This window comes from Osmerus eperlanus, chromosome 6 (genome assembly GCF_963692335.1).
Source record: "Osmerus eperlanus chromosome 6, fOsmEpe2.1, whole genome shotgun sequence".
Lineage (NCBI taxonomy): Eukaryota > Metazoa > Chordata > Actinopteri > Osmeriformes > Osmeridae > Osmerus > Osmerus eperlanus.
The window spans coordinates 16,512,676-16,540,364 of record NC_085023.1 but is presented as its reverse complement, the minus strand read 5'-3'; the positions used below and the strand labels follow the sequence as shown (position 1 = coordinate 16,540,364).

Below are 27,689 nucleotides of genomic sequence, written 5' to 3'. Positions count from 1 at the left end.
GTAGGCCTCACCTCTAGGTTACAGGTCCTGCCACCGATTTTATATTTTGTCAAAAATACTTTATAGTGAAGGCAGACACAGTTGATACACCGAAATTTCAAAATTGGCACATTTTTCCCATTTAGAAGTCTGCTTACACCCATGTTTTTGACCTGGGGATAAACCCAGGCAACTGGCCAGCATTTGTCATGCCCTGCTTAGCCCCGCCACAGGGGTGCACAAGGACTCCCCCTGTTCTCTTGTTCTCTTTAGGAATAATGAGGGTGGGCAAAGAGCTCAGGTTCTTTAGTTTTATGTTGGTTTTGGTCCTAGCTACAGCTCAGGCACAAAGGAAACTCAGATCTCTGGCTGTATATATACAACACAATAAGAAAAGGTACAGTAATTAGTATTGTATTTTGCTACATTAGAGGTCAGCAAGACTTCACTCTCTAAGCTCACACGCCTGTCCGTGTCGGTCTCTATAATTTCCCTCTTCTTCAGATGTCAGTAGTTGCAGCAGAAGAAAAAATATGAGTTTTGAAGAACACCTGAACGTTCACAAGAACTTATAATTCATAGTCCAGCATTTGCTGTGATAGTTGACTTTAATGCAGCTAGTACGCACAAAAACTAGTCACAGTGGAATGGGTCCAAATATGAGGCAAAAAACCTTAACAAGAATCTTTCTGATTCAAATGTAGCTCTGAGTAAACACTTGTGTTTATGGTTCTGCCAAAGATAACATGAACAGACTGGCGGGAATTAGGAATTGATTTGATCCAATGACAACTTCCAAAAGACTGTCAAAAAAAGTAAGCTGGGCTTATAAATAAAACTGAACATTCACCTCAAGTCAGAACTTGTTTAAATTCCTCACATTTCTGTAGCATTTGGTATGAGGCCAGTTTAAATATTTGGTTGGTTTGGTTTAATCAAGTGGACAATTCATCAGAAAAAACACAGTTGGAAACTGTTGTTAAAAGCGTTGTATTTTGTTCAATGACCACATGCGACAAATATCTGGATTGCACATATTTATTGACTTAAATGGCAAGGAGATACTCCACTGCCATTGAGTAGTGTGTGATGTAGCATTTCTACATTGTGTACTGATTATATACATTTTATATTTTTAAGACAATTTACTTCACAACAAACAGTATAAGTCGAGACAAAAACACAATCAATTGCCTTTTCTGAAACAGAAACATTAACATAGAGGGCAAGACATTTAATCATTCATAAAGTTCAATTGGAGGACCATCGTGCACACCATCAAGGTTATACAACCTTAACTCATCAGCAGCCAATAACCAAAATATTTTATTTTACCAGAAAATAATCCTAAAAGATATCAACGTTAAACTGACATACATAATCCACTATCCAAAGTTTAAAATTAAAAAATATTGTATCAAAATCACTGTATCAATTTCTATGCCAATGAATGCTGTTGGAATACAAAGTACAGCACCATGATATCAGGTAAGACTGGTACCGTCCAGAAGTGTAGATCTCCCCTAGATCGGTACTAGACCCGTCGCTCCACTACAGACAGTCTGCTATGCTCAACTCTGACTATAAAGATGACAGGACCATGACCCTGGAGTCTTTTCAGGTGTTTTCTAAAAATGACAAATATTTGAAAAGATGTCAGAGATGGGGGGATACTGGGTAAAACAAAGACAGGACATGGAGAGAGAGAGAAAGAACAACAAGACTTGAATATCATTTAGTCAAAACCAGGCAGTTAAGAGGAACTTCGGGATATATAAAACACACTGTAGAGCATGCCAATGCAGGTAAGATCAGTGCAATAATCAATGTCATACAGTCTTACTTGATATGCATCCATATGTGTTGCTGATATGATAGGGGACTCCAACATGGATAAAATAAATGACTGTTAAAATCTTCCATTAGAATTGTTATCTAGCTACATAATACAATGTAATATGCTTTAATGTGCCGGAATTAACCTCAAGGTCCCTTGATAGGTTGTAATTGTAGTTTCTGATCAAAGATGTCACCTGGGACTCCAGGTATGTTACTGTTTGCGGCACAACCAGATGAATACAAATGAAACATTGTAAACGTTTTTCCAGATAACAGCGATAGACTTTTGTGTTTGGAGATTTTACACAATGTGATCCTTCACACAGCTGATTCAGTCACCTCCACTCACAGAGTGCACCAGCAAATACTCTGTCCCCCCTCTGTCACAAGGCTCCCTGTGGATACTGCTACTGAGGACAGACTTTTGGTTCCCTTAAAGAGCATGGAAGTTCAGGGTCTTGTGGGTAGTTAGATATAACCCTTGGTCCTCAAAGTCCTTAACCTAGCGATGGGTGAAGTAAGTCCAGCTCCTTCTGTGCCTCTTCATCCTTGAAATAAGACAGAGAAACAACTCGCATATGGAGCACTGTGTCTAAAATATGGACCCTTGGCCTTAAAGTGCAGTAGTAAGTCATGACATACCTCTTTGGAGACTGTGTCCATTAAGCATGCATCTTCACACATCTTCTTAGCCTGGCCTTTCTGACCCAGGTCTTTGTAACACTGGCCACACAAAAAAAACCTGTGTTACTGCCCATGGAAAACAACAGGGTACCGTACACATCTGACCAATAAGGCATCAAAGAAAAAAATGTATGCCACATTCTTACCTTGGCTAAAAACACATAGTTGAGTTTGGAATATTTGGGACTGAGCTCCTCCACCTGTGAGGAAAATCCCCAAATAACACGTTATACATTACGTTATTATACTATTTTTTGATAACAACTGTACAGAACACACTTTGATGCATAAATTCATCAAATAAGTTAAGGTAGGGTCTGAAAGGCAATTGTCTGGAACACAACAGCTCTCCGGATCTACTAACAGCTATGCCTCCCCCATCCCACCCACCCCCTAACCATTACATTATTTGCACAATTGGTATAGTAGCCCATGTACTATATACACCTGAGCCCTGAGTTGCCGGGTTTTTGTTTTTGGCTGTCGCTACCATCAGGATGTGTTTGTGGAAGCGAGACACAGCCTCTGCAGAGTGCCCTCCTCGTGGCCAAGAGGAACAAGTCACAACACAGACCACTTCAATCCAATAGATTGGTGAGATACACAAGGCGTGAGGCTAAGGCATGAAGGGGAATCTTGGCCATTTTAATTTCTCTATATAAACATGCGAAGCACGGGAACACACAGATGAAGCCTCTTTTAAATACCTGGGGTCTTGGAACATATTATTTCCAGTGCTATAGGTATGTTTGAATGGAAGACGCCGAGGTTTGCAGAAGCCGTGCGTCTCGTATGTACCGCCTAAATCTAACAACTTTGTACACGTGTGCTCTGTACAGAATGGTGAATTAAAGTACCTTGAGGAAGTACTCAAGAGCATCTTGGACGGTGGCACTTGGAGGCTCCCCAAACAATGTAGCAGCAACTTTCCTCTCAATCCAGGACAACTGGGCCACCTGAAAAGAGTCAGAAAGGCCACATAAGTAGGACTGCTGAACCAGGCTGCAGTTCCCAATCCTAGAAGACACCACAGGAAACAGGAAAAAGCTTCTAATCTCCACAGACATGCTCAATTTGACATTTGGTGAATTTAGTTGAGAATCGTCTAGCAGCACACGGACCATGGCACCATATTCAGTCTGGGAGTCAGCTGGCTGAGCGGTTAGGGAATCGGGTTAGTAATCTGAAGGTTGCCAGTTGGACTCCTTGGGCAAGGCACTTCACCCTACTTTCTTCGGGGGAATGTCCCTGTACTTACTGTAAGTCGCTCTGGATAAGAGCGTCTGCTTAAATGACTAAACGAAATATTCTATTACACATTTCCAGGAACAAGATAATTGGGTCAAACACACGCAGAGCTCCTTCCTTCTCCCATTCATAATAGCAACCTGTAATTGCAGGTGTAGTATTGCCCTGGCATCAGCAGTAGCCTTTCAACAAGGCCGCTGCCTGAGCTTCAACAGAAGAACATTGTTGAACAGGAAGGTACTGATGTAGCAAGACTTCTAGATTCACATTCGTACAACATTATTGAACAGAAACGCAATAAAACATACTGTGTTGGGAGAAAAAATGCATTTAAGGCTAACAATACTACAGAGGGCAAATAAATGCCATGGGATAGCTAAACTGTACAAATGAATCTGGGGTTTGGCCAATAGCAGGATCCATTCAAAAAATGATATAGAAATCAAGAAATCAACAGTGATGTAAAGTGGTATAATAGATGTGCTGGTGCAGTGGTCTCTGTCCCTTGAGGGAGAGCACATACCGCATAACACCAACGACCCAGCAAGTAGTAGGACATGGGGTCCAGAGGCTTCAGCTCGATGGCTTTATCTAGATGTTCCTGTAAATAAGAAAGCGGGAGGGAATAAAAGGAGCCGTCCTGCTACACGCACTTGCAGGTATTTAACAATTATCACTCACACACGCGACAGCACGAAAGCCCCACACACTCCCTCGGTATCTATCATGAAATCTCCATTTGCTCCCTCTCCTCCCTCCCCCCCCAGTCTTTTTCTCTCTTCTTTCATACCCTCCTGCTTTGTTTGTTCCCCTAGACGGCTCACCTGCTAGGCCTTGCAGGTAAGCCGTGTTTGGGAAATGACTGTCAGCTAAGATAAATGCTACGTGCCGTTTCTTCTCACGAAGGCGTTATGCAACCGACGCCGCAAGCTCGTGAGTGGCAGAATGGAAGTAGTTTGAATAGCCAACGGGCATTGAACACCTGTATCGCATAGAAGCACTGTCCTCATTTGTGTGCACAGGCACAGTTGTTTCTGTTAACTTAAAGCGCATGTAAATGATGCACAGAATCATTCATATCTGACAGACTAAATGGGTTAAGACGTCAGAAACAAAACCTTTCTTACATTAATAATTTTGTATTTATTAGTTCTTACAAATTCAGCTGGCATAAGTGATCAGTTGAGATGCAGATAGTGTGGTTACTGTCAAAAGTACTTACCTTAAAGATATAACCATTCTTTATCCTATTCTGGACAGTCTCATACTCTGCCATGATACCACACATGATGGCATACCTTTAAACAAAGAGAAAAACACAGTGGTGCCCTTGATCGTTACTTGGAAAGGGAAATGCACAAAAAGGAGGACTAAAAAGTGTTCTAATTCAGCACACACAGTCACGGCCTCACTTGTCTTGTAATGCGGATTTGTACAGTAATTCGACCTCGCTCCCACAGGAGTGGTAACAGAGTGAGAGCCGAGGGTAGGGCACTGGGCTGGGTACCTAACACCACCCATTCCTTGGGTCACTAACCAACACTCAACCCAGAGGCGCTGGACGCCCACAACACCCAACTCCCGCCCCCCCCCCCCTCCCCCACAGCCTCCTCGTTACACAACTCCATCAGAGATAAGATCAGTCTCCAAATGACTAATGAGGGGTGGCTAGGGCCAGTCAGGGGCTGAGGGGTAGATAATACTAGCCTGTGTGCAGGACAGGGGGACATGGTCACCAGCTCCCAGCGGGTAACTGGGCTCTGTGGTGAGGTGATCAAAGTCCTTTCACAACAAGGTTGCTCTAATCCTGCTGGTACTCAGTGTCAAACACTACAGCGGGACACAAACACCTTTTGTACAAAGAAGGGGGGGAGGGGGGTGTGCGTGTGTGTGTGAGGGGGGGGGGGGGGGGTTCATGTGACAGTGAAGAGGCTATTGGCACTGATGGTAGATTGGTGTGTGTGTGTGTGTCGCTTGATATTCAAAAGAAACAAGCTCAAAAGACATCAGCTAGGCACACTGTAGTGTAATGGACTGGGCTGTGGCTACAGTTAAGTAAACTAAGAAACCCTTGTTTTAGGTTAGTTTGCCTGTATTTGTCCATTCAGACTGTTTTAGATTCATAGCTTCAGCCTTGGCTATAACTAAAGCATATAAACTGAAGACAAGTTCACACTGATTGTATGCAATTCCATAAGTGGGTGGTAAAAAAAAAAAAAAACTGCAAACGAAAGAACAAGGAAAAAAAGAAAGAAAAGTAGGGCGTGTCTTTTCCATCAATTCTCCTCCAGGGCGATAGAAGGCAGCTTGTTTAAGTGTTACTCAGAGTTGTTTATTTTAACAGATCTGCATGGGGTGCAGCCAGAGAACCGCTAGCTGACACTCGCTGTAGTGGGGATCTCAACACCTTCAGATATTATCTGCTCAGTTGTGCCGACTGGCTTCCAATGAAGCTGTTGTGGGGTGTGATGGTCTTAGCAGCTGGACGTTAGTTGTGGACAGTTCGACAGTTAGTTGTGACCAAACCAATGGATGATTATCTGGTTTCACCCTAACCTTTGTTGAGGTCCACTTTCCTAATCTGGGAACTAAGAAATACTACAGGGTTGTTTTATAGTATGTAGAAATACTACATGGTTGTTTTATAGTATGTAGAAATACTACATGGCTGTTTACAGTATGTAGAAATACTACGGGGCTGTTTTAAAGTATGTAGAAATACTACATGGCTGTTTACAGTATGTAGAAATACTACGGGGCTGTTTTAAAGTATGTAGAAATACTACATGGCTGTTTACAGTATGTAGAAACCAATGGATGATTATCTGGTTTCACCCTAACCTTTGTTGAGGTCCACTTTCCTAATCTGGGAACTAAGCAGACACCAGGGCTCAACGTTAAAACCAAAGACTATAAGTTATGTTATTCTGTTAACATGTCTAACCATTTATTAAACACATCCTGGATATAAAAAGAACAAAAATGAAATCACATTGCTAGTGATAAAAAATTAAAAGGTAATAGTCAGCAAAACAATGGACATTTAACCTCAAACATGACGTGCTCTGTCCCCTGCTGACAGCCATCTCTGCACAACTCTGCTTGGCTGAAACTGTGAAACCTCTGGTCCCTCAATGCTAATATATAAAAGCTTCCATAGCATTTCATCAGTATGATACTGAGTACCCAAGTCGACAATATTCTTCTGCTGCAGTTCAATAGCCCGGGGGAACGAGGCGAACGTTTGGTCCGTCTTAATTACGTGATATGCCGTTGTTATAAGTCGTGCAATAACACAATGGGCATCTGCATTTAAATTCTGACCAGCATGGTCAACGGCCTGGAAGATGGATTGTCAACCACCCGTTTAGCTGTCACGCAAACCAGGTGCTGTCTGCTATTAGCATGGCTGGTCAGGGATTGTTTTCGAAAATTGTCGGTGCCTGTGTAAAAAGATCCACTTTTGTCTGCTTTAGACGGGAACATATGACAGACGCCACAGTGCATCTTAGTTCCATAAAAAAAGTAACGTCCATTTGAGCTCGTAGCTTTCCTTTGCTGCCATCTTCACTTCAGTATCTCGTGCCAGTTGTTATTTTTTTTAATTGAGATTAGAGAATTACAATTTGACAACCACTCGTCACTCACTACTCATTCTTGATTGGCCAACGGTGGCCCAATCGGGACAGTGTTGGTAGTTTAACTGTCCCAACGTAACTTTTTTACTGGCCCCGGGCCATCGGGCCATCGTTATTGTCGAGACCTGAGACACACTTTGTGACTTAAAACGTGTTCAGGGTCAGAAACTTACTAGAGGAGGGGCTAAGCACCTTGAGAAATACTGACATTAGAATACTTGACAAAATAAACAATGTACTAAAGAGACAACTAGAATGAGGTACCATCTGTCTAGCACCCATATACAGTACTCCACTTATACGCTTGCAATGTGAAAAGAATGACAATGGAAACAATACATCTTTGTCTAAGTCAATATAATGTGATGTAGTAATGTTAACTGCAATACATTTAGTGTGCAGACAGGAGAGGAGAGCACTGAGAGGCATACCAGTGGTTTTTAAGTTGTGTGCAGTTTTTAGCACGTGTGCGGATAAGTTGTTTAGTTTTTAAATTGTTTGTAGGGACTGACTAAGCTGTAAATGAATTGCCCTTCTTGGGATCAACAAAGTCTGAATCTGAATGTAACCGTAGACCCGACTGTGCACAGGTGAGGGACGGGGGGATGTTGCTCAAGGGTTACCACAGGGCATGTTTTCCTGCTCTGAGTGGTGAGCTTAGTATTATTCAGCATATAAACAGTCTGGCAGTGCCTAATGAGAGGTATGTGTGGATTCAGGGGTGCTGGGGTTGAAAAGAACAAAATGATCTTGGCTCATCATGTCTTTTAGGAGGGCTGGAGTTCCCCTGTGAGGAAATACACCAGGGCTGTTATACAATGTGTAGAAGTACTACAAGGCTGTTTTACAGTATGTGGAAATACTACAGGGTTGTTTTATAGTATGTAGAAATACAACATGGCTGTTTTACAGAATGTAGAAATACTACAGGACTGTTTTACAGTATGTAGAAATACTACAGGGTTGTTTTATAGTATGTAGAAATACTACAGGGTTGTTTTATAGTATGTAGAAATACTACATGGTTGTTTTATAGTATGTAGAAATACTACATGGCTGTTTACAGTATGTAGAAATACTACGGGGCTGTTTTAAAGTATGTAGAAATACTACATGGCTGTTTACAGTATCTAGAAATACTACGGGGCTGTTTTAAAGTATGTAGAAATACTACATGGCTGTTTACAGTATGTAGAAATACTACAGGACTGTTTTAAAGTATGTAGAAATACTACATAGCTGTTTTACAGTATGTAGAAATACTACATGGTTGTTTTATAGTATGTAGAAATACTACGGGGCTGTTTTATAGTATGTAGAAATACTACATGGTTGTTTTATAGTATGTAGAAATACTACATGGCTGTTTACAGTATGTAGAAATACTACGGGGCTGTTTTACATAATAATAGTGTAATGGATGGTTACTTCTGATCTGGAGAACAGATTAGGTTTAACCTGCGTTACATTTGCATATTCATCCTTGTCAACTACGGTCTTAACCCTTCCTACTCCTCCACCCTACTTGTAGACATTCACCTGTCACTTGTCAAGCCGTTTCCAAATCAAATCTGTTTCTCACGTTCTTTCTAGGAGAATTGGAAACCACTGTTTATGTAACGTTTACATTTGATACAAGTATAGAGAGAGAGAGAGAGAGAGAGAGAGAGAGAGAGAGAGAGAGAGAGAGAGAGGGTAGGTGAGAAGGCAGGGGGTGGGAAAGGGTGTGCTAAGCCTCAGGGGCCTTTCTCATATTCAGTCTTTTTTCCTCCCTCTGCTGAAATAATATCTTGTATAACTTCTACGTTCCACTTTGTGTGGCGGTGAGGCAGCAAGGAGTGATGAAAAGGGGGATTGCACAAGATTGCTCTTTATCTTCCGCAAAGGCCATAAAAATCCCCCTGGTCTACAGGGCGAATAAGTGAAGGGGTCTTCATGTCAACTGCTTAGCGGAAGAAGCAGATTAATTTCAGTCTTCAAATCCAAACATAGATAACTAATTTAAGTAAAGACAGGGAGAACCAGTGCCGCGGGTAAAACACAGCAGAACAACAAGAAGGGGGAACTCTGGTTTCAGGACAACCTGTTTTGGAGTTTGTGGGAGTGGTGTGTGCTAATGTATTTAGCCAAAGGAGATGGAACAAATTGTGCTTTGCGTGTGTTTTTTTTTTGGACACTGTCACAACTGTTTTTGACAGCTTGTGAAAGTGCGAATCGTCGTCAGCCGCCGTCAGATGCTCTAGAACATGTGGAGCCAGGGGAACATCTGATCAAACCAGGTTTGGGTGGCGTGCGGGTAGTAACACACGGAGCAGAATGCAACGATGTCACGGAAAGCAACAACAAAGGCCTGCGTGGAGTTTTAAATGGCTGTCCCACGGGTCAGAGTGACCCCCCTCCTGACAGGCACCGACTAGTAATCCTCAGGCCTTTGTACTGGCCTAGGGGCCTTACCGTTGGGGATTTACATGGGCTAAATTCAAACACGAGGATCAATGAAAATGCACCTAGAAACAAAGCTGGTGATGCCACAATGCAATTATGCCTCCTGTCTGCCAGCTGAGGTTATCCAAATACACATACAATGATACCCCATCATACACCAACAGCATGCCGTGCCCCCAGCAGCTTCAGAGCTGCTAAAAGAAGCCTTTCACATAAACTATACTGTGTTGGGCAGATTGTTCTTGTGGTTGAAACTAGTTCTATTGTCGAACTGTCAAGTAGCTCTACTATGTGTGCAAGGTAAACACTCAAGGAGAGACAGTGTGGATTGCTATGAGCAGCTCAATTTCACTGCCTTAGGTTTCTGAAGTGACTCACAGCAGTGCTACAGTGTTTCAACAGGGTATACATTGTCTTCCTCCCTCGGACTGGAGCTTGATGTACTTCCCCCCGTCCGTTAAACCAAACCACCGTCTCCAAGCAGTTTAAGATTCCTACAAATTCCATTAGTGTGTATAGGATTAAGCATTAAGCTTTTTTAGCTGTTGTTGTTAATTAACTAAAACAACAGACTTCTCTTTCACTTGACATCCAGAGAGCAGCGGTATGTGCAGGAGCTAATGCAAATTAATTTGGAACGAGCTTGGCAAACAGGACTGCTGACTCACACAAGAGCACAAGGCACTCCGGGACACTTCCATAAGAAAATATAGAACCCTGTGTCTTGTGTTCAAGAGCACACACTGGAGATACAGTAATGATACTCACGAAGATCACTTCCAATGGGGAAAATATGTATGTGCATAGGCTTTGTAAAAGACTTTAAATACAACAAACTTACATCATAGTAAATAATGTATGACTATATCTAATGGACTGAGTCATTAAAAGATATAAAGATACTGAAGTCTAGCCAAACAACAACAAAAGTGAATTGGTAACACCGATTTCAGAGTCTGGAAGGTGTTGCAGTATTATAGTCACTGGCTGGATATCTACTAAAGCTGTACCCCATTCAGGTGTTTAGTGTTCTGTATGATGGGCAGTCAAGTCCTGACATGAGCAATGTTCAGATTAGCAATGCAGTAGTGGGACCTCCACCAATACAAATGGGAGGCACATCATTGGCTCGCTCTGCAGAACTCATTAAAAGCAAGGGGATTTCTCCTTTGATCGCTAAGCAACCAAGGTAGCACAGCTTTTTAATCAAAACGGAGGGAAGGGGAGCAGGGCGGTGGGCTTGCCCCTGTCGAGAACCCGTCTTTATCACTGGCCTAATAAAAACCCAAACTGTCCAATCACAACTGCATGGAGGGTTTTAACATCCAACTCTAGCCATAACAATACTGTACAGTATCTGCAATCCTAACAGCAGACTACCGATGAGTGTCATTTAGTTGTACCCAGGATATCTGAAAAAAACCCAAACCTGTTTACATTCCTGGGCCTGGAGGGGATGTGATGATATCAGCTGGAGGGAACTGAACACTAAGTTTGGATATTTCTTGTTTCAGTAAAATTATCTAGTGGTGTGTGTGTGTGTCTATGTATGGGTGCATGTATAAGTATGTGTGTGTGTGTGTTTGGGGTGTGTGTGTGTTTGTTCCCGCACCCTCTACACAACAATGACTACTGATGACGGGCAAGTTCTGCATGTTTCTACAGCCAAGAGAGTAAGAGAGTAAAGGCTCTACTCTCACTACTACTATGAAGTTGACATATAGTAAACACCGACATGTAACCAGCGCTACATCTACCTATCAGATCTGCTCATTGGTACAGAGGAAAACCTGAAATTGTTTTCCATGTAGCGCCATTGAAGTGATGACGACTGTTCTCTTTCGGTTTTTAACTCAAACTAAACATACTCAAGCCTAGTCTGCAGCACAGGCAGGTCCGGGTAACACCCTCTCTCCTGGGGAAACGGACTCTTCTGCAAACATCCAGCCTCTCTCAGGTCTCAGAACAACCGGGAAGCTGTATTGGATCTGAACTCAACCCTGACTGCATTTATGTCAAGAAGGTGCTCCAAAGATAGCAGCACTCCAGGAGGGGCAGTGTAAAGCAACATGTGCTCTTGTGGGAAGTGAAATCAAGCTTCAGTTTGTTTCCGGCTGATTTTGAACCCTGTATTGTTGGTTTAATTACACCCCACACAGTACAGTACAGTTTGTGACCATCATCTCTAACTCTGTCCTGGGAGAGAACGCAGGCATTGTGAAGAAAGAGAGGCCACCTAGCTAACACAGATCCAGTTACAATACAACGTATCACAAAAATTATGACTTGGTAACATTATCCCCGGTTTACCTGGGGAGGGGGTGTATACTTTGCTATACATAGTCCTTGTGGCGTGCCTGCTATTAAAGGGTTTGAGGAAAGAGCTGGTGTCGACAACAGACATACCACTGGTGGATTTCAGCACTGGTGGGGTCCAACGTTACAGCCTCCTCTCCAACCTTCTTCCCTAATGTGGAGATAAAAGGAGAAATGTTCAGGGCATCTTCAGAGAATATCAATCCGTCCAGCACAATCTTCACACATAACATCTATAGGATTACAGTAAAGAAAACAAACACAATGAGACACCTGTACTGGTCGCTTAAATTGTCAATACAAGAAACAACAAAAGGATTCACACACACACACACACACACACACATCAGAAAGACCTAGAATCAGGATAAGACAATAAACAAACAAGATATGAAATTGAATCCAGGAAGGAACATAAACCTTTCATCACTCTGGTGACAGTCTGGTGACTGCGTGGTCTATTAATAATCAAATGATGCCTGGCTTATCTGACGCTGGCTTTTCTTTTAATAGACTAGAGCAGCATCATTCTGTTTCCAGACCCATGACAATAGCACCTTTGCGGAAAGCACCTGGCTCGCCTTGATTCAAGGCTCATTAATGAGGAAAGATTACAAAGAGAACAGGCCAATCCTGTCTGAACTTCAGTACAATCAAACAGTCTCCGTTGAAGGAGGAAAAAAAAAAATTGTATGGTATAATATTGCACTTCCTTCGCTGTGTGCTCATGGTTCTTACTGTTACAGTGCAACACAAACCACGCAGTGTGGGAAGTTATAGTGGCTCGCTTACAAGAGCTGCCGGGGACACAGGGTTTGGCAGGAGTACTGTATGCAAAGAATCAGCAACTTGAACTTGTTGGAGGAACTCTCGATTTCAAGGCTATCTGTCCACTTTGTAGTGGTGCGTGCACTCAGGGCTGAGAAATGCAAACACGACTGCCGGTGTGCTTGAACTGGCTGTTTTACAGAAGCTCTTAAAGGTTGTTTCTGCTGTGCAAGAGCATTGCTCTTGCACAACCTCATTACGTCATACTGTGCAAGTGCACATACCAGGGTATGACTAGCCCTCTAAACTGTGTGTGTACACGACTAGCAATGGTGTAGTGGAGGTAGTGTTCAACATGCATTGTATTTACACTGTATTTCACAGCGCTTTCTAGGAACCAAGTGTATGACAAACATCTGTGGGGTCGAACTTGGCCAAAGCTCAACAGGCACAGTTCCAGCTAGCGTTCAGTGGGCTGATCCCTAGAGTGGCTGATGGACGACATGGATGCTACATAGCTGGACGTCGACTGGGATTTCCAGACGTGGTTCAGTTGTAGAGGTTTTGTCACACTGACATGTGGGTGGCCTGCCGAGCTCCACAGCTTGGACCACGCCCTGAAAGCCACAGCTGGGACCACGCCCTGAAAGCCACAGCTGGGACCACGCCCTGAAAGTCTCCGGTCTCCTTGGGAAGATGGGATCTTTGGAATGCTACATGGGTTTGGAAGGGAGTGTGCGTTTACCAGTTTCAGCATGGGCTTTCTTCTCTTCTGCGTTGGAGCTGATGTCATGAAGGTCAGAGTAGGCACGGACGAATCGCCATAAGAACTGAGAATTGCATCCAAACTATGTACAAAAGATGAATATAAATCGATACAAGTTTTAAAAAAACATACATTTGGGGAGCAAACTCTGCCACAGTAACTTGACAGTGGGCCATTGTGGTTGATGTGACTGACCTCCTCCTTCTTCTCCAGCAGCGTAGCGAGAGACTCTCTCTTGTCGGCTTCTGTCCCTTTATGCAGAACGTCGACCCTCCCCAGGAGCACAGACAGCTCGTCCACAGGAACCTGTTCCTCCCCACTCTGATCTCCTTCGCTCTGCTCCCCTTCCTCAGAATCTGTCAACGCTGTCATGTACCTGGAAAACAGACACACGTTCTCTAAACGTTCCTTTTGGCACATGTAGTGGTAGCTAATCGAGGAGGAATGATAATGAACTGAGTGTGCATGTGGTTCCAATCCCCAGAGCGGTTGCTTCCACACCTCACAGCCCTGAGCTACAACCTTGGCCTGGGCTGGCAGCTCCACAAGCTTTGAGATGAAAATAATTAAGAAATACACGGCTTCATCAGTTCCCTTGGGTCATATGAGTATCCCAATGGTCTAAATGACTAAATGCACAAACTTCTTCTTCTTGTGAGGTGGATTGAAAACATCTCAATGGAGGAATCCCTCTGGTCATGGCAAGGCACATGAGCAATCATTATCAAGTCCTAACGAGGGCCTGGCGTTTCAAACTCTCCTCTGCCATGTGCCATCGCAGGATTAACATTCACTGCATGTTAACACGCAAACAGATTTATGTTTGTTTACACGAGTGGGTCGCCTAGTTTATGCCGGTTGTTAAGAACGATTGATGTCGTAATGTGGATACCTGAAGGCTTTGCCGGAGGGGAACACAAGCCGTCTTGTTTATCCCAGTCATGGAGAGGCACGCTATGTGCCGCATTAGCGCTGCATTTACGGTCTCCAAAAGTCCCTTTTCAATTACTGTTAACTGCGTACCAACACCCTCAACTAACACTTAGAGTAGAGGCGATGAAAAAGCTCCATATTAATGACATGGGTAGGTAGAAATGAAAGGCATGGAGAAAAGTGAAAACATGAAAGGCCTCCATTAAGTGTTGGCAGCAGCTGCGTGTGCGTCACCAGCGGTTGAGGGAACGTTCGGGTCTGCGAGGGATTGTTCTGGGGGGGATGTGTTGGAGCGGGCTCCTGACAGAGGCGCTGTAAGCCCAGCAGGTGCCGGAGGCCCCCGTTGAGGTCCCACCTACACCACTTCAGCTCCAAGCAGCCTGATAACTCTGCTCTTAGCCCCTAGCTGTTTGGTTCCTAGCAGCAAAACAGTAACACTGCTAAGACAAGTAGCCAGGTAAATGACTAGTCAATGGTGGAATGTCGTTACCGACTGCTAACCGACAACATCTTTATCTAGGATCACTGCACCCGTGCCGTGTAACCCATCAAGAGAGCTTCAAACATACTGTAAAAGAAAACCTTAGGGTAACTTTGGTTTGGTCTTGAAGTTTATAGCTGTCTTGTCTTGAAGTCACCGCAAAGAAGCAGAATGTTTGCAGGAACTTCCATTGCTTTAGGCCCAATTTATACATATCTTTAATCCAAAAGAGGCCCTCTGATAAATGGAGACACACCCCAGTCATGGAAGTGCTTTCTCAAGGGATTACACAGTTGTCAGTCAATCTATCGTCCTAGTGTTTGTGTGGCCGGCAGGCCCAGTAGGCAAGCCTGACTGAGACTGACTCCTTGAGCTTGCTGCTTTAATGCCCATGTTTGCTCGAGACCCAAGCTCCTAATCTGTCCACACACACACTGCACTGACAGAAGACAAACACACTTAAATCAGGAAAATGTCCTGGTACCTGGCCCATTCTGGTGACAATCCCTCTGTCTGTGTCAATTAGGCCGACTTGACCTTCCAAAGGACCGACCACCTGCTTCTCAGTTTAGGCCGCAAGTGAGATAATTCATGAGAAACAGCCTTTGTCTTCAGAAATATATGGCAAGAAAATGTTCTATAGACAAACATCGGTATGATTTGACTGGTCTACCCTAATGCAGGGATGCAAATCCAGGTTACTAATCCCTGTCTGTGCAGTGACCCCACAAAAGGGCCTGAACCTGCAGGTCTTTGAACAGGGATTACATATCTGAATGGGAACCTCCTTTTGTTGGCCGTGGGCATTCACTCTTGAATTGCCGTGTTCCATCAAGCATTGTTGTTGTTTTTCCCATTGCTATACAATTTCATTGCCACAGCTCAACCCAACCTAGTGGTAGGCAAACGTGCGGAACTCTACAATGACTGTTACTCTGCGTCTGGGACACTGAGTTCACTTTTTGTCACTCATTCATTTTTCATTTTCAGGGTTTCATTCAATTGTCCTGCCATTCCGTTTGTCCTTTAATTCTTTCTGCGCTCTCTCTCTCTCTCTCTCTCTCTCTCTCTCTCTCTCTCTCTCTCTCTCTCTCTCTCTCTCTCTCTCTCTCTCTCTCTCTCTCTCTCTCTCTCTCTCTCTCTCTCTCTCTCTCTCTCTCTCTCTCTCTCTCTCTCTCTCTCTCTCTCTCTCTCTCTCTCTCTCTCTCTCTCTCTGTCGCTCTGTCGCTCTGTCGCTCTGTCGCTCTGTCGCTCTGTCTCTTGCTCACTCTCTCCTCAGTAGACGTAGTGAGAAAGCCCGCCCAACTACTACTGCATGAACAACACATTCCAGTTCATCATTCCACAGCCCATGAATCATTTCAGGTAAGAGGATAAAAAGCAGGTTGGGATACGTGTGTGCATACAATATGTGTGAGTGTGTGTCCTATCATTTCAACATTTCAAGATGTACTTCACCGCCCTAACAGAAAAGACATCAAAAGGCCCGACTCATCAAAGTAAACACACTAGGCCCTGCTCAACTTCGAAGCCTGCGACCGTGGTGTACGAGTCTGACAGGGGTAGGAAGGGATTTGGTCAGGAGTGCAGAAAGCTTTAACCCTACACTGAGCATTCAAAAGCAGGTACAGTTTAACATGGCCAGTGTATGGAGTGTAGATCTGAGGTACACAGTAGGAATTCTAAATGCAACCTTTTGTAATCTCTGAACTGGTCTAACAAGTCGCCCTCGGTGCTGACTACATGGATACCCAAAGTGATCTACATCTCAAAAATGTTGCCATGACATCATGTACAAGGCCTTGCTCGTAACTCTGAAGAAGCTTAATAAAGATCTCGGATGAAAGGAATTCCTCCCGACTGCTTTGATGGCAAAGAGTGATCGCTGTACACCTATTGATCTCTAATCCTAGAGGTTTGCGCAAAACTAACACCAATCACTCTAACGTGATTTGAGATGTAATGCATAATGTCTCAAATGATCTGAAATGTTAGCCCGTTCAATTCATGGGATCTGTCTCACTCATCGCTGTGATTTGTTAATCTTACTTGACATCCACTCACTACGTTCTCCCCTGCATTCTCAACAGAGACTGGGTACTGCAGAGGAGGAGTGGAGGGTCTTTCAAGGGAGCTTAGTAGCAGTGGTAACCCAGCTAAAAGTCCCTTCACAAACAGCCTAGGGGTGGGCGATATGAGCTAAAATTCATATCACGATATTTTCCACTGTCCAGACGATATCGATATGATATCACGATATATGACGTAAAAAAATATGAATCACATTTTAATATCCCTTCTTGGTTAAATTATATTAGTTAAGGAAAAATATGTATTTGAACCTTATATAACCAGAAAGAGTGAGGCATTGGACCGTATGGACCTGAAAAGTTTTTATTTGTATTGTGCAAACATGCATTCCGTAAACATGAGGTAGGTAGGCCTATATATATATATATATATATATATATAAATTAGATATTAAGTAAAATTAAATAAAAAATAACAGGAGATAAAGAAAATAAGGTAATTACAAATTCAAATACGTGTGTTTGTTTTGGCTACGGTCCGTAGATATGTAAAAAACTAACCGTTTGAAACTAAACCTTTCAAGCCTCAACCATCAATTATCAACAATATCAACAAATCTTCACTAGAACTTTCTTCACAAGTTCCGTGCCAGGAATACCAGCATGTTGACTGTTTCTGGCTTTAGTGCTGCCCTGTGACATGTCACCACATTGCCCCCAGTGCTGAATGCCCTCTCAGAGGGGGCACTTGTGGCAGGGATGCATAAGTATTTCTTTGCCAGACAACTCACACGTGGAAAATTAGATCCGTGAAATCGCCACCACTCCAAAGGATCAGACTCGCTGTCTGCTGCCGTTGCCAGAATGTAGCTATTCAGCTCTTGCTCAATGATCTGCCTCTCTGAACATGAGGCAGGTGCACTGCTGGTCTGCTTAAAGAAGCTCCCAAGGCTCTTCTTGGGCTTCTTGCCTGATTGATGAGCAGTGGAAGCTTCTTTCTCCCTGTCAGTGTGATCCTCTGCAAGAGACGATTTTCCCAGGGCTGTGTTCTCCACCAGGAGGGCTTCGGTCTCTGAGGCAGCTCTCACCTTAAAAAATGAAAATAATTAAACTTTATTTGTATAGCACCTTTCATACATAAAATGCAGCCCAAAGTGCTTTACATTTGAAGCAATAAAACAAGAACAAATGAATAAATACCTTAATGTCCTCCAGTTTCTCAGCGGACATGTACCTGGTCTTGAACCTTGGATCTAGAAAGGTAGCCATGGAGAGCAGCTCATCTGTTGCAGGGTCAGTGTACTTGTTATTCAAGTAATCAAGAACCTTGATCTTGATCTCTTTGGTCAGTTCTGTATCGTCCTTGCTCAGATTTAGAACCTCTGCATTTAACAGATTGATGACAGGCTTCAAATAGGACACGCTCACATACGCTTCTCCTGACAGGGCATCTGTAAAGTCCTGGAGTGGCTTCAGTGCTGCTGTGACTGATTCCAAGACCTGGATGTCTTGCCAGGTAGGTACAAGGTGCCGTGTCTTTTTGTCCCCTGCCAGGACCTGTGTAATGGCCTTTTCCTGCTCCAGGACTCTTTCCATCATTTTCAGACGAGATCCCCACCTTGTCGGAGATTCTGTGATGAGCTTGTGCAGGGGCAGGCTTAGTTCATTCTGTGCTGTCATCAGGGCCTTCTGCTTTTTCCAGCTGTATGAGAACGTGCTAACCACCTTTTTGCAAACCCCTGTGGCCCGGGAAATCGCACACCCCTGTGGCCCGGGAGCGTTTTGGACACTCCTCTCTGGAAATTGGGAATAAGAAATCAAAATAATAGGGTGAAAAATAATCGAATCACAATACAATAATAATTAATAATAATGCATTTTTATATAGAAATCACAATACAATATAACTTTTAATCTTTGTTTGAGGATTTACGGCATTTACATTCAACTGTTACACATTTTACAAATCTGATGTGCTTAGATTTAGCCTACGGTACATGGCTGATGTGAGCTGTATTTTTTCTTAATAATAAGCATCATACAGGGTAGGCCTAGGCTACAGTCCTGAAACTTACCAATAGCATTGTGCAGCCTGTGTCCGAAACATCCAAGGTTTGCCCACTTGTTCAGCTGCAATGCCTTGATCATGTTCGATCCGCTGTCGGTCGTCATACAAACTTGACGCGACTCTTTTAATCCCCAGGACGACAGTATGTCCCTCAGCCCACCTGCAATTATTTCCCCGGTGTGGTCGTCTGGGAAATAAGACGTCTGTAGGCACTTACTTTTCAGTTTCCAGTCACCGTCTATGTAATGGATTGTGAGGCTTATATAAGGTTCTGTGGTACGACTTGACCATAGATCGGCAGTAGTGGAGAAGAATGGAATGTTATTTATCTCACTGTAAACTCTGTCCCAGCATTCTGTGTAAAGCTGTGGCAGGCATTTTTGGCTAAAATATTTGCGGCTCGGGATCTCATATCTTGGGTCCAGAGTTTGAATCAACTTTCTGAACCCCTCTTTCTCCACAGTTTGAATCGGTACCATGTCCTTCGCTATGTGATTTGTAATCGCAGCTGTGATGTCTATCCATTTTTTGCTCGTCTTCTCATAGCAAGTACCGGCAGCAAATGATGATATAATTGATTGTTGAGTGCGAGTCTGGCTTGTCTTCGGGCGAGCTCCTGGGCTTACTGTCTCACGCATTCTGGTGCATTGTTCATACTCACGGACATGTATGTTTTTTAAGTGATTGAACAGGTTGGTCGTGTTTCCACCTTTTGCTAAGACAACACGACGACACAACTTGCATAGGGTAGTGTTTTGGTCGGGGTCGGAGATTTTAAAGCCAAACCAGTTCCAAACAACAGAGGTGCCCCCTTTCTTCTTAACCAATTTATCCTCCTGCTCTTGAGCAACATCAATTTCTGTGTTTTCGCTCATCCTGGATTGTAAAGTTTTCCCCCAATAGTTAACCTGCCTCCTAACTGCAGCTGCCTGCACACTTCTTTGTTGCTAGCACTACATGCGTGCAACAAGTGCATGCGACGTGCGCTCATAAAAATAGGTCAACATATTAACATACATTCTTTTATTCGTAAGAACCAAGAAAGGTTGGATAAAAAAATAAAAAAAAAGATGTAGCTACTTAGTACTATCACTCAGTTGAAATTTGGAACAAAAAAATATTGATGCAAAATTTGAATTTATGAATTCTGAATAAATCGCGGTATCCATGATATTGCTAAATCCATATCATGGCGCGGCACAATACCGGTTTTTACTATCAAACCGGTATATCGCCCACTCCTAAAACAGCCCCTGATGAAGAGTTACCATCCCAACGTGCACTGGTCCTGGGAGTATTCAGCCCACCTCATTCAGCATAAAGCAGATGCCTGTGGTCAGGGCTATTCAGAGGGAGAGAACGCAGAGAGAACTCAGGGAACTCAAGAACCTGGGATCAGGTTTCCCTAAGACACCAGCTCATTAGGATGCATCGGACACCTCTGCAGTTGACCAAGTCACCCTTGGCTTTTCCAAGAGCTCCGGACGAGTAACGCTAGCTCACTTGGTCCATTGGAAAAAGTTATGCCAGGTCATTGATGACTTTGGGACTTTTCTTCCATTACCTGCGGAACATCATTATAAGATTATGGTCCAGACTTCTGCTTTGTTGTCTGGTGATATTGAGCAAGAGGGGCTGAAAGCAGTTTCCTTCTCATGGAGACTTGCCAGGGAAGTGAATGGATAAGCGATCCGTCCCATCAGTCTGGCAGACTGCATTGTGACCTCAGATCACTTCTGCACAAGGAACCTCTTTGTCTGCATAGGAAGCCTACGCTCGTAAATGAACCTTGCCAAAAGACCATTAGGCAAGAGATTCTTTCCAACAACACAAACAAGGGAAAGGGAGAAAAATGTACACACAGGCGCTTATGACTGCAACTTGACTGCACCTGCACTGATTGCAAAGCAATACAGAAAAACCATCAGTGATATACTGGAGGGATAGGTGACTGGCCTTACACAAGGTTCTCTTGAAAAGGAAGGGACAGAAATGGTGCTTTGTCCTCTACAGACTGGAACTCATGGGACAGGAAGCAACGAGGCTCGCCAACCACTGGCTGGCACTTGGTGGGTTGCATCATCTGTGAGCTGCAGTTGTCAGTGTTGCAGGTGGAATGAGTTATCCAGCTTTACACATCGTGTATGTGACCTCATTTTCCAGAAGAATCCTTTCTACAGGGGTGTACTCTGATTGCCAGGTGACTGGAGGCCTACTAATGGTGCGTGGAAGGAAAGCCTGGAGCCTAGCGTGTCAGTGCCACGCTGAAAGAGAAATGAAAGGAAAGTGTGATAATGGGGGAAGGGGGTAGTAGTGGGTGGTCACGATCACTGTGGTAAGCGGTACACGGATATGGTGTTGCGCGGTAGGTCTTCCTGGGCAAGCTGGGAAAGTAGACCACAGATCTCAGAGGGGTTCAAAATTAGCGAAATAAGGTAGATGAAAACTGGCTATGACATAATTTGGTAGGTAGCGTTTTTGATGACAACAGTAGACAATGAGTTCCTTTTTCTCTTCGTAAACCTGTTTTAGTGGATGATCAGACATGCCCTTTATTAAATAAACAAAAGTCTTCTCCTTAAATCAACAACTATCCAATGTCATATTAAACACTATTATTCTCGACACAAAAGTTAGAATGTCCTAAAGCTACACAGAGCAGTGTGACGTGAATAAACTGCAGTGGGAACTAGGATTTACAAGTTCCTACAAGACGTTTTGAAATGAACCAACTGACAGCTCGGCACACATGTACAGGGATTGATGGCCCTGTGTGGCTGGGGAGGAAGCTGTAAGGAAGCTGTTATGACAGATGAAGACTAAACACCGCTGACTGTGGGAGAGATTCACCTTGTGTGTGTACAGTAGCTACTTTTGTAACCCAGCTGACGTATTCAACTAGCCCTTGTCTTGCATTGATCTGTGGCGTTGAGCTGACGCTACTTCTGCCCTGCTCTTCAAATAACTGTTAGGCCATGCTTGTTTGAGCAAGACCTGTCCTGATCAGCACATTTGATGCCAAGTTTGCCAGTCATAGTCTGAATGTTTAAAATCCTGCTTTACAAGAACTAGAATAATTTTGTATGAATTAAACTTTCACATGAAAAAAAGCACAAAAGGTGACAGTTTAAGATAGATCTGTTCAATAACTGTAGGCTAAAGTACCATGTATTACCATATCATTTTACCAATATTTGGGATTACTTCTCAAGACAAAAACTTGGTAAGAGCATTTTTTTAAAGTGCGATGCAATCATCACCGTCACCATCACCGTCAGAAGGTGTCTTGGCTTAAACAGTTCTTAACACGGTCTCGGCACTACTGTGAACCGTGAAGGCCTGGTGAGTTAAACAATTACATTTTGCAACACTTGGATCTCCAGACAACAACATTTCAGCTAGAGCGTGATGGTGCTAGGCAACAAATGATCTATGATCGCTAGGATCTTCAACAGTTCCGAGACGGCACAACAGACAAGTAAAGCTGTTGAGATGGATGCTGGGATTACGGGAGCAGCCTTGCTCAGTACGTCTGGGCGAGGGCCAAGCTTTCCCTGCTGCTCTAACAAATCATAGTGCAGAAGCATAGGCTCTTTAATTATGGGAGGTGTGCGTGATTTGACTCCATTCAAAGTGTAATAACCTGGGCTGTAATTTGATGTGGCTCGAAGCAAGCTTCTCTGTGTTCTATAGAGCGGTCTCCTTCCAGAGTTTGGCTTTCTATCTAAAAGGGAGGGGTAGGTGAGTTGAGGTAAGGTGAGAAATGTAGCAAACCCATATGACCTCAACAACCAATACAAATCATATGATAGCCTACACCAAATGAAAACTTGGCCAATGACACAAGCATACTGATAAGGCTAACACCCAGAGCAGCCAGGTGTTGGCCTGCTGTTCATTTTGTTCCAGAGAACTCTGACAGGAACTACAGTAAATCTGGAGCACACCTGGGAAGATCCCCAATCACCTCTGATTTACATCCAGGTACACACCTCCTCCCTGCCCACTGGTTAGGCCAATCCTGGAAGCAGTGTTATTTCCCACCCTTGGCAAATCATATTAGGTATGTAAACTAAATACACACAGGGTTATTGTCATCCCAGGGTAATAGACCAGAGCATACCAGGACAAGTTCTTAATCGTGTTTTATCATATCCCCCCTTGAATGCACTGAAATAAATTCTAATAATCGGGCCCAAATTTACATTTCCATTTCCATTTAGTCATTTAGCAGACGCTCTTATCCAGAGCGACTTACAGTAAGTACGGGGACATTCCCCCGAGGCAAGTAGGGTGAAGTGCCTTGCCCAAGGACACAACGTCAGTTGGCATGACCGGGAATCGAACTGGCAACCTTCGGATTACTAGCCCGATTCCCTCACCGCTCAACCAACTGACTCCCCTTTAAATTAATCCAGTTCATAATTTTTTGTATTGATTCTGCACTAAATGCTCCTTAAATGCACTAGCAAAAAGACATTATGAATAAAATGAAGCCCGGGAGAAGTTTGACACCTACATATCCTGCGGTTCTTTCTTTCATATTTCCTACTGTGTCAGTCAGTGTGATTGTCACGAGGAGCCATATACTATAACAGAAGACAGCTTTTGTTTATATTATTTTAGCCTGGCGTGTGATGAAGGTATTTGGCTGCAGATAGAGGAGGACGACTGGGTGTGTTGTGGAACATTCTAAAAGCAGTCTCTCACACCGCGGGCATATTCTCATACCTCTCATTGGGTGTGCTCAAGCCTTCGGCGAGAGCACAACCTTTGTTCTCTCACATATATATTATTGGGTGTGCTCAAGCCTTCGGTGAGAGCACAACCTTTGTTCTCTCACATATATATTATTATTTATTTATTGTTTATTTTCGCCCCCCTAAAACTCAGTCAATATTTGGCCTACATACACAACGGCGGTGTCAAAAGTTTCGTCTTGGTAGCGATTGCGTTGCTTCTATTGGAATTTACGTTCCGTTGCATGGTTTGGGCTTAAGTTAAGTTTTTGTGGCGAAAAGTGAAGCTAACGGTGGCTAATTTGCTAGCCACAGTCACTGACGTTACTAACGTCACTACGTCGCTAACGTCACTACGTCGCTAACGTCACTACGTCGCTAACGTCACGAAAACACGCGTGACTACCTTTGGCAGAACATTCGTTTCGCATCTGTTAACTTGGGGGATAGCTAGGCTAACTATAGCTTTACTGCAAGGCAGCTGCAGAAACGCCACAAGCAAAGAGGCTAGGGTGATAACTATTTACTCATTTTACTTTGTGATATGACACACAATTGTGATGTGTAATGTACAATATACGCTGATATTATTAAGGAAGTACATCTACTTTCGGAAACAGTAGTCTACTATTTCACTGAAGTATTAGCATCATGACGTTAGCCTGTGTTGCCCGGGCAACACATACTACAGTGGTCTATGATGTATCTGTTTTCAATCGTTAAAATAAACATTCCTCACATATACATTTTCGTTGTAGGATTTATTCTGACATTAGTAAACGATTTGTTGGTGAAATTACCATTACCTGTGGTTTCTAACCAGTGTAGCTCACTGCAACACTGTAGCTTACGCGAGACACACTACAAAAACATCTACACTACACAGCTGTTTAGGAAGTCAAACGGCGACAGAACATGTTCGGCACTCCCCTTACTTAAATCAAAAGTCTATCTAACTACTAACCTGAACTTCATTGACACATCCTAAACGTTGTCAATCTGTTCATGAAAATAATTAATTTCAGCTTAAACCGTACAACGGAACGTTAAATCCAATTCAACCAACGCAATCGCTACAGTACCAAGACGAACACAGCAGTAGTCTAGTACTGTACCGTAGTAGTACAATTTACCGGGGCAGCTTCTCCATACAGGGCTATATCGCATTTTGCGTTGTTACTGACAATGATCGCTACCAGTGTGCTTTTTATAAATGAGCGATTTTCCATTAAATAAATGTCAAGCTTATTTACGTTTTGGGGGGCATATTTTCAGTTAGCAGATGGTACTGTTTGAATCGCGATTCCATCTTCTACTGCCGGGTAACGTCGTAGAATAATCTTCAAAGGGGGTTCTTTATTAATGAATGAATGCAATGAGTAGGCTAAATGCCTGAAAATATCATGAGAAGGGAAAAACTTAAAATGACGTTTAAGTCATAGAGATTTGGTCAATTTTTACACCGGTCTTGTAATCTTTATAAATAATAAGTATGCATTTTTATATAAAATATACAGAAATATCAGTTGTAAAAATGTCATTCAAAAACGGACCCCTGTGCAACCGACGCAAGCAAGCACACCCTACAATTTCCCCAGAAATTGTACCCTCTCTAGTTAAGTCATATAATGGTTGAGCAGGTCAATTTGGCAAATGTGTTGAACAAGCATGTGGAGTTGGCTAGATCACCAAAGCACAGCTGGCTTGGATTTGGTAATACTAGTAAGATAAAGCAAATATAATCTAAGATGGGTGGCAGACAGATGGGATGAAAGTCAGGGTTCTTAGCTCTGATGTAGAGTCCTTTTTCACATTTAACTACAATCTTTTAAATGTTAAAAGGTTATGAATGATTAATTTGCATGCAATGTAAACATAACAGACTTACCCCCCTTCGCTTTCTGCCTCCTCTGAACTTTGACCCTCGGCTCTTGCCGCGGCCCCTGCCACTCTCCGCCTGCGAGAGGGGGTGGCCCGGTGGAGGGGACTGGCCCTACGCACAGTAGCCACCTGCCCACCACGCCCCCTCAGCTCATCCCTCACATGGTCCTGCAGCATTGGGAGGGCTTCCTTTAGCGCCCGCACCTCATCCTTCAGCTCCGACACACTTTGCATCAGTGCTCCGAGACGTTCCAGCACCTCGGCCTGCCCCCCCTGGAGAACGGAGCCGTCCACCACCACGAGCCCACCCACTCCACGCTCATCGTTGGAACTGAGGTGGAGCTTTGGCCAAGAGGCTCTCCGTCTGCTCTTCCTGGTCTGGTACAGCATGATGGCCAAACTGATCCCTGTTGCACAAGTCAGGACCCCCAGAGCCAGCACCCTGTGGTCTGACGACTGGGTCATCCTGCAGACCTGGAAAGAGAGGGATGGAAGATTAGGATGTAAAGAGGAGTTTGGTTGAATGCAAATCACATAAGTACACCTCACAGTTCAGGTCTTACTGTAGAAAACAGTGCTTGCTGCATTATGCTTTTATTCAAAGATGTATTCCTACTACGTATGAAGTACAATTATTACCACATCTTACAAAATAATACACATGCACTGCCCACTCAAGAGGTAGAGTAGTATTTGATCAACAGATGAGTCACAGACAGCGTGCACGTGAAATCTGGAAGTAAACTTTGTTTCCTACTATTTGGCATTCTTACACAGTTGGTGACAGGAATAATTTATCTTCCACTGATTCAATGGCATCAGTTAAATTAGCGTATCAATTTCACTGGCACAACTAAGGTGTACTTTTCAAGGTGACCGCATATTGTAGCTATATATTCTTAGCACAGCAAATCTAAAATTGGCAACCCTAATGAGGGATTACTAGTGTAATGTTCTCCATTCACCTCTTGGTGTAGTAGTACCTACTTTACACGGCGCAGTCTATGAAGGACTACTAGCACCACTAGCCTAAATGGATTACAGTCTCAAATGAGGCTTATCTGTTTGCTAGCTAAATAACTTTGTCAGTCACAATGAGTTTCACTGAATGGGGTTCCTTAATTTATGACATGTTACAACAGTCAAGAAACAAGCATGTCAGCACTTCTGCATGAACAATTTCACAGCCAGAGACCTTGAAAGGGTCGAGTTAGCTGGTTTGCTAAGAGATTAGACTAGCAACATCTCTGCCAGGGAGGACTGCTTACATTCAAAACAATTACATAACATAACACAAAGCAATATGTATTTCGTCATACGAATACGTGTTCAATAAAGCCTAAAATTTTAACTGACGAAAACCTTACTGGGGAGGAGAGCAGCCCGCTCCTACTGGGGAAAACCTTTCGCTTTCAAAGTACTGTTTAAAGCAGTTTGACAGTACTTGGTGCAACTACCAAAACATTCCGTACGATTTGCCTGGCGCCTCAATTTTTTTCAAACGTTCCGATAACATTAACTAATGAGCACACAGGTAATCTTCATTCAGATGAACATCAATTATTATACAGCAAACTGTCCAAAATGTTATAAAGGGTACCATTCAGATAGTCTCAGTGTTTGTCTGAAAACAGAACACAGACTGTCACAATCTCCTCAAACTGAATTTGCAAAATACAAATACAAAGATTATGTTAATTGCTAGGTGCTTAAGCAGCAGTCACATTCCTTAACATTTGTCTTAAAGTGTATGCAGTTTTTGCAGTGTAAATCGAAAAGCTGGTTTTAGGTGCTGGATGCCCAGCACAAATGTGTCCACATAATCATTTGTAAACTGAAAGACTAAAGTTCACTAAATCATTTACCTGTGCCAC

The 27,689-nt window shown here is 43.3% G+C and overlaps 2 protein-coding genes across 3 annotated transcripts; both read right to left on the bottom strand.

The window, feature by feature from the left end:
• Positions 1 to 1,003: 1,003 nt before the first annotated feature.
• Positions 1,004 to 27,294, bottom strand: LOC134022415 (regulator of microtubule dynamics protein 2). 2 transcript variants are annotated; one of them, XM_062463918.1, is made up of 12 exons: positions 27,183 to 27,294; positions 25,929 to 26,289; positions 25,823 to 25,877; positions 13,879 to 14,059; positions 13,663 to 13,765; positions 12,240 to 12,300; positions 4,973 to 5,048; positions 4,274 to 4,351; positions 3,360 to 3,458; positions 2,649 to 2,702; positions 2,461 to 2,541; positions 1,004 to 2,366 (listed from the first exon to the last, which is right to left on the bottom strand). In XM_062463918.1, exons 2-12 carry the CDS (start codon positions 26,278 to 26,280, stop codon positions 2,316 to 2,318), a joined length of 1,191 nt encoding a protein of 396 aa, XP_062319902.1. In that variant the 5' UTR covers positions 26,281 to 26,289; positions 27,183 to 27,294; the 3' UTR covers positions 1,004 to 2,315. The 2 variants fall into 2 exon arrangements, with proteins under 2 accessions (XP_062319902.1, XP_062319901.1); XM_062463917.1 differs by having other exon boundaries at positions 25,823 to 26,289.
• Positions 17,610 to 20,273, bottom strand: LOC134022896 (E3 SUMO-protein ligase ZBED1-like). Its single transcript, XM_062464641.1, has 3 exons — positions 19,203 to 20,273; positions 18,328 to 18,923; positions 17,610 to 18,215 (listed from the first exon to the last, which is right to left on the bottom strand). The coding sequence occupies exons 1-3, from the start codon at positions 20,068 to 20,070 to the stop codon at positions 17,763 to 17,765; spliced, it is 1,917 nt and encodes a 638-aa protein (XP_062320625.1). The 5' UTR covers positions 20,071 to 20,273; the 3' UTR covers positions 17,610 to 17,762.
• Positions 27,295 to 27,689: the final 395 nt, after the last annotated feature.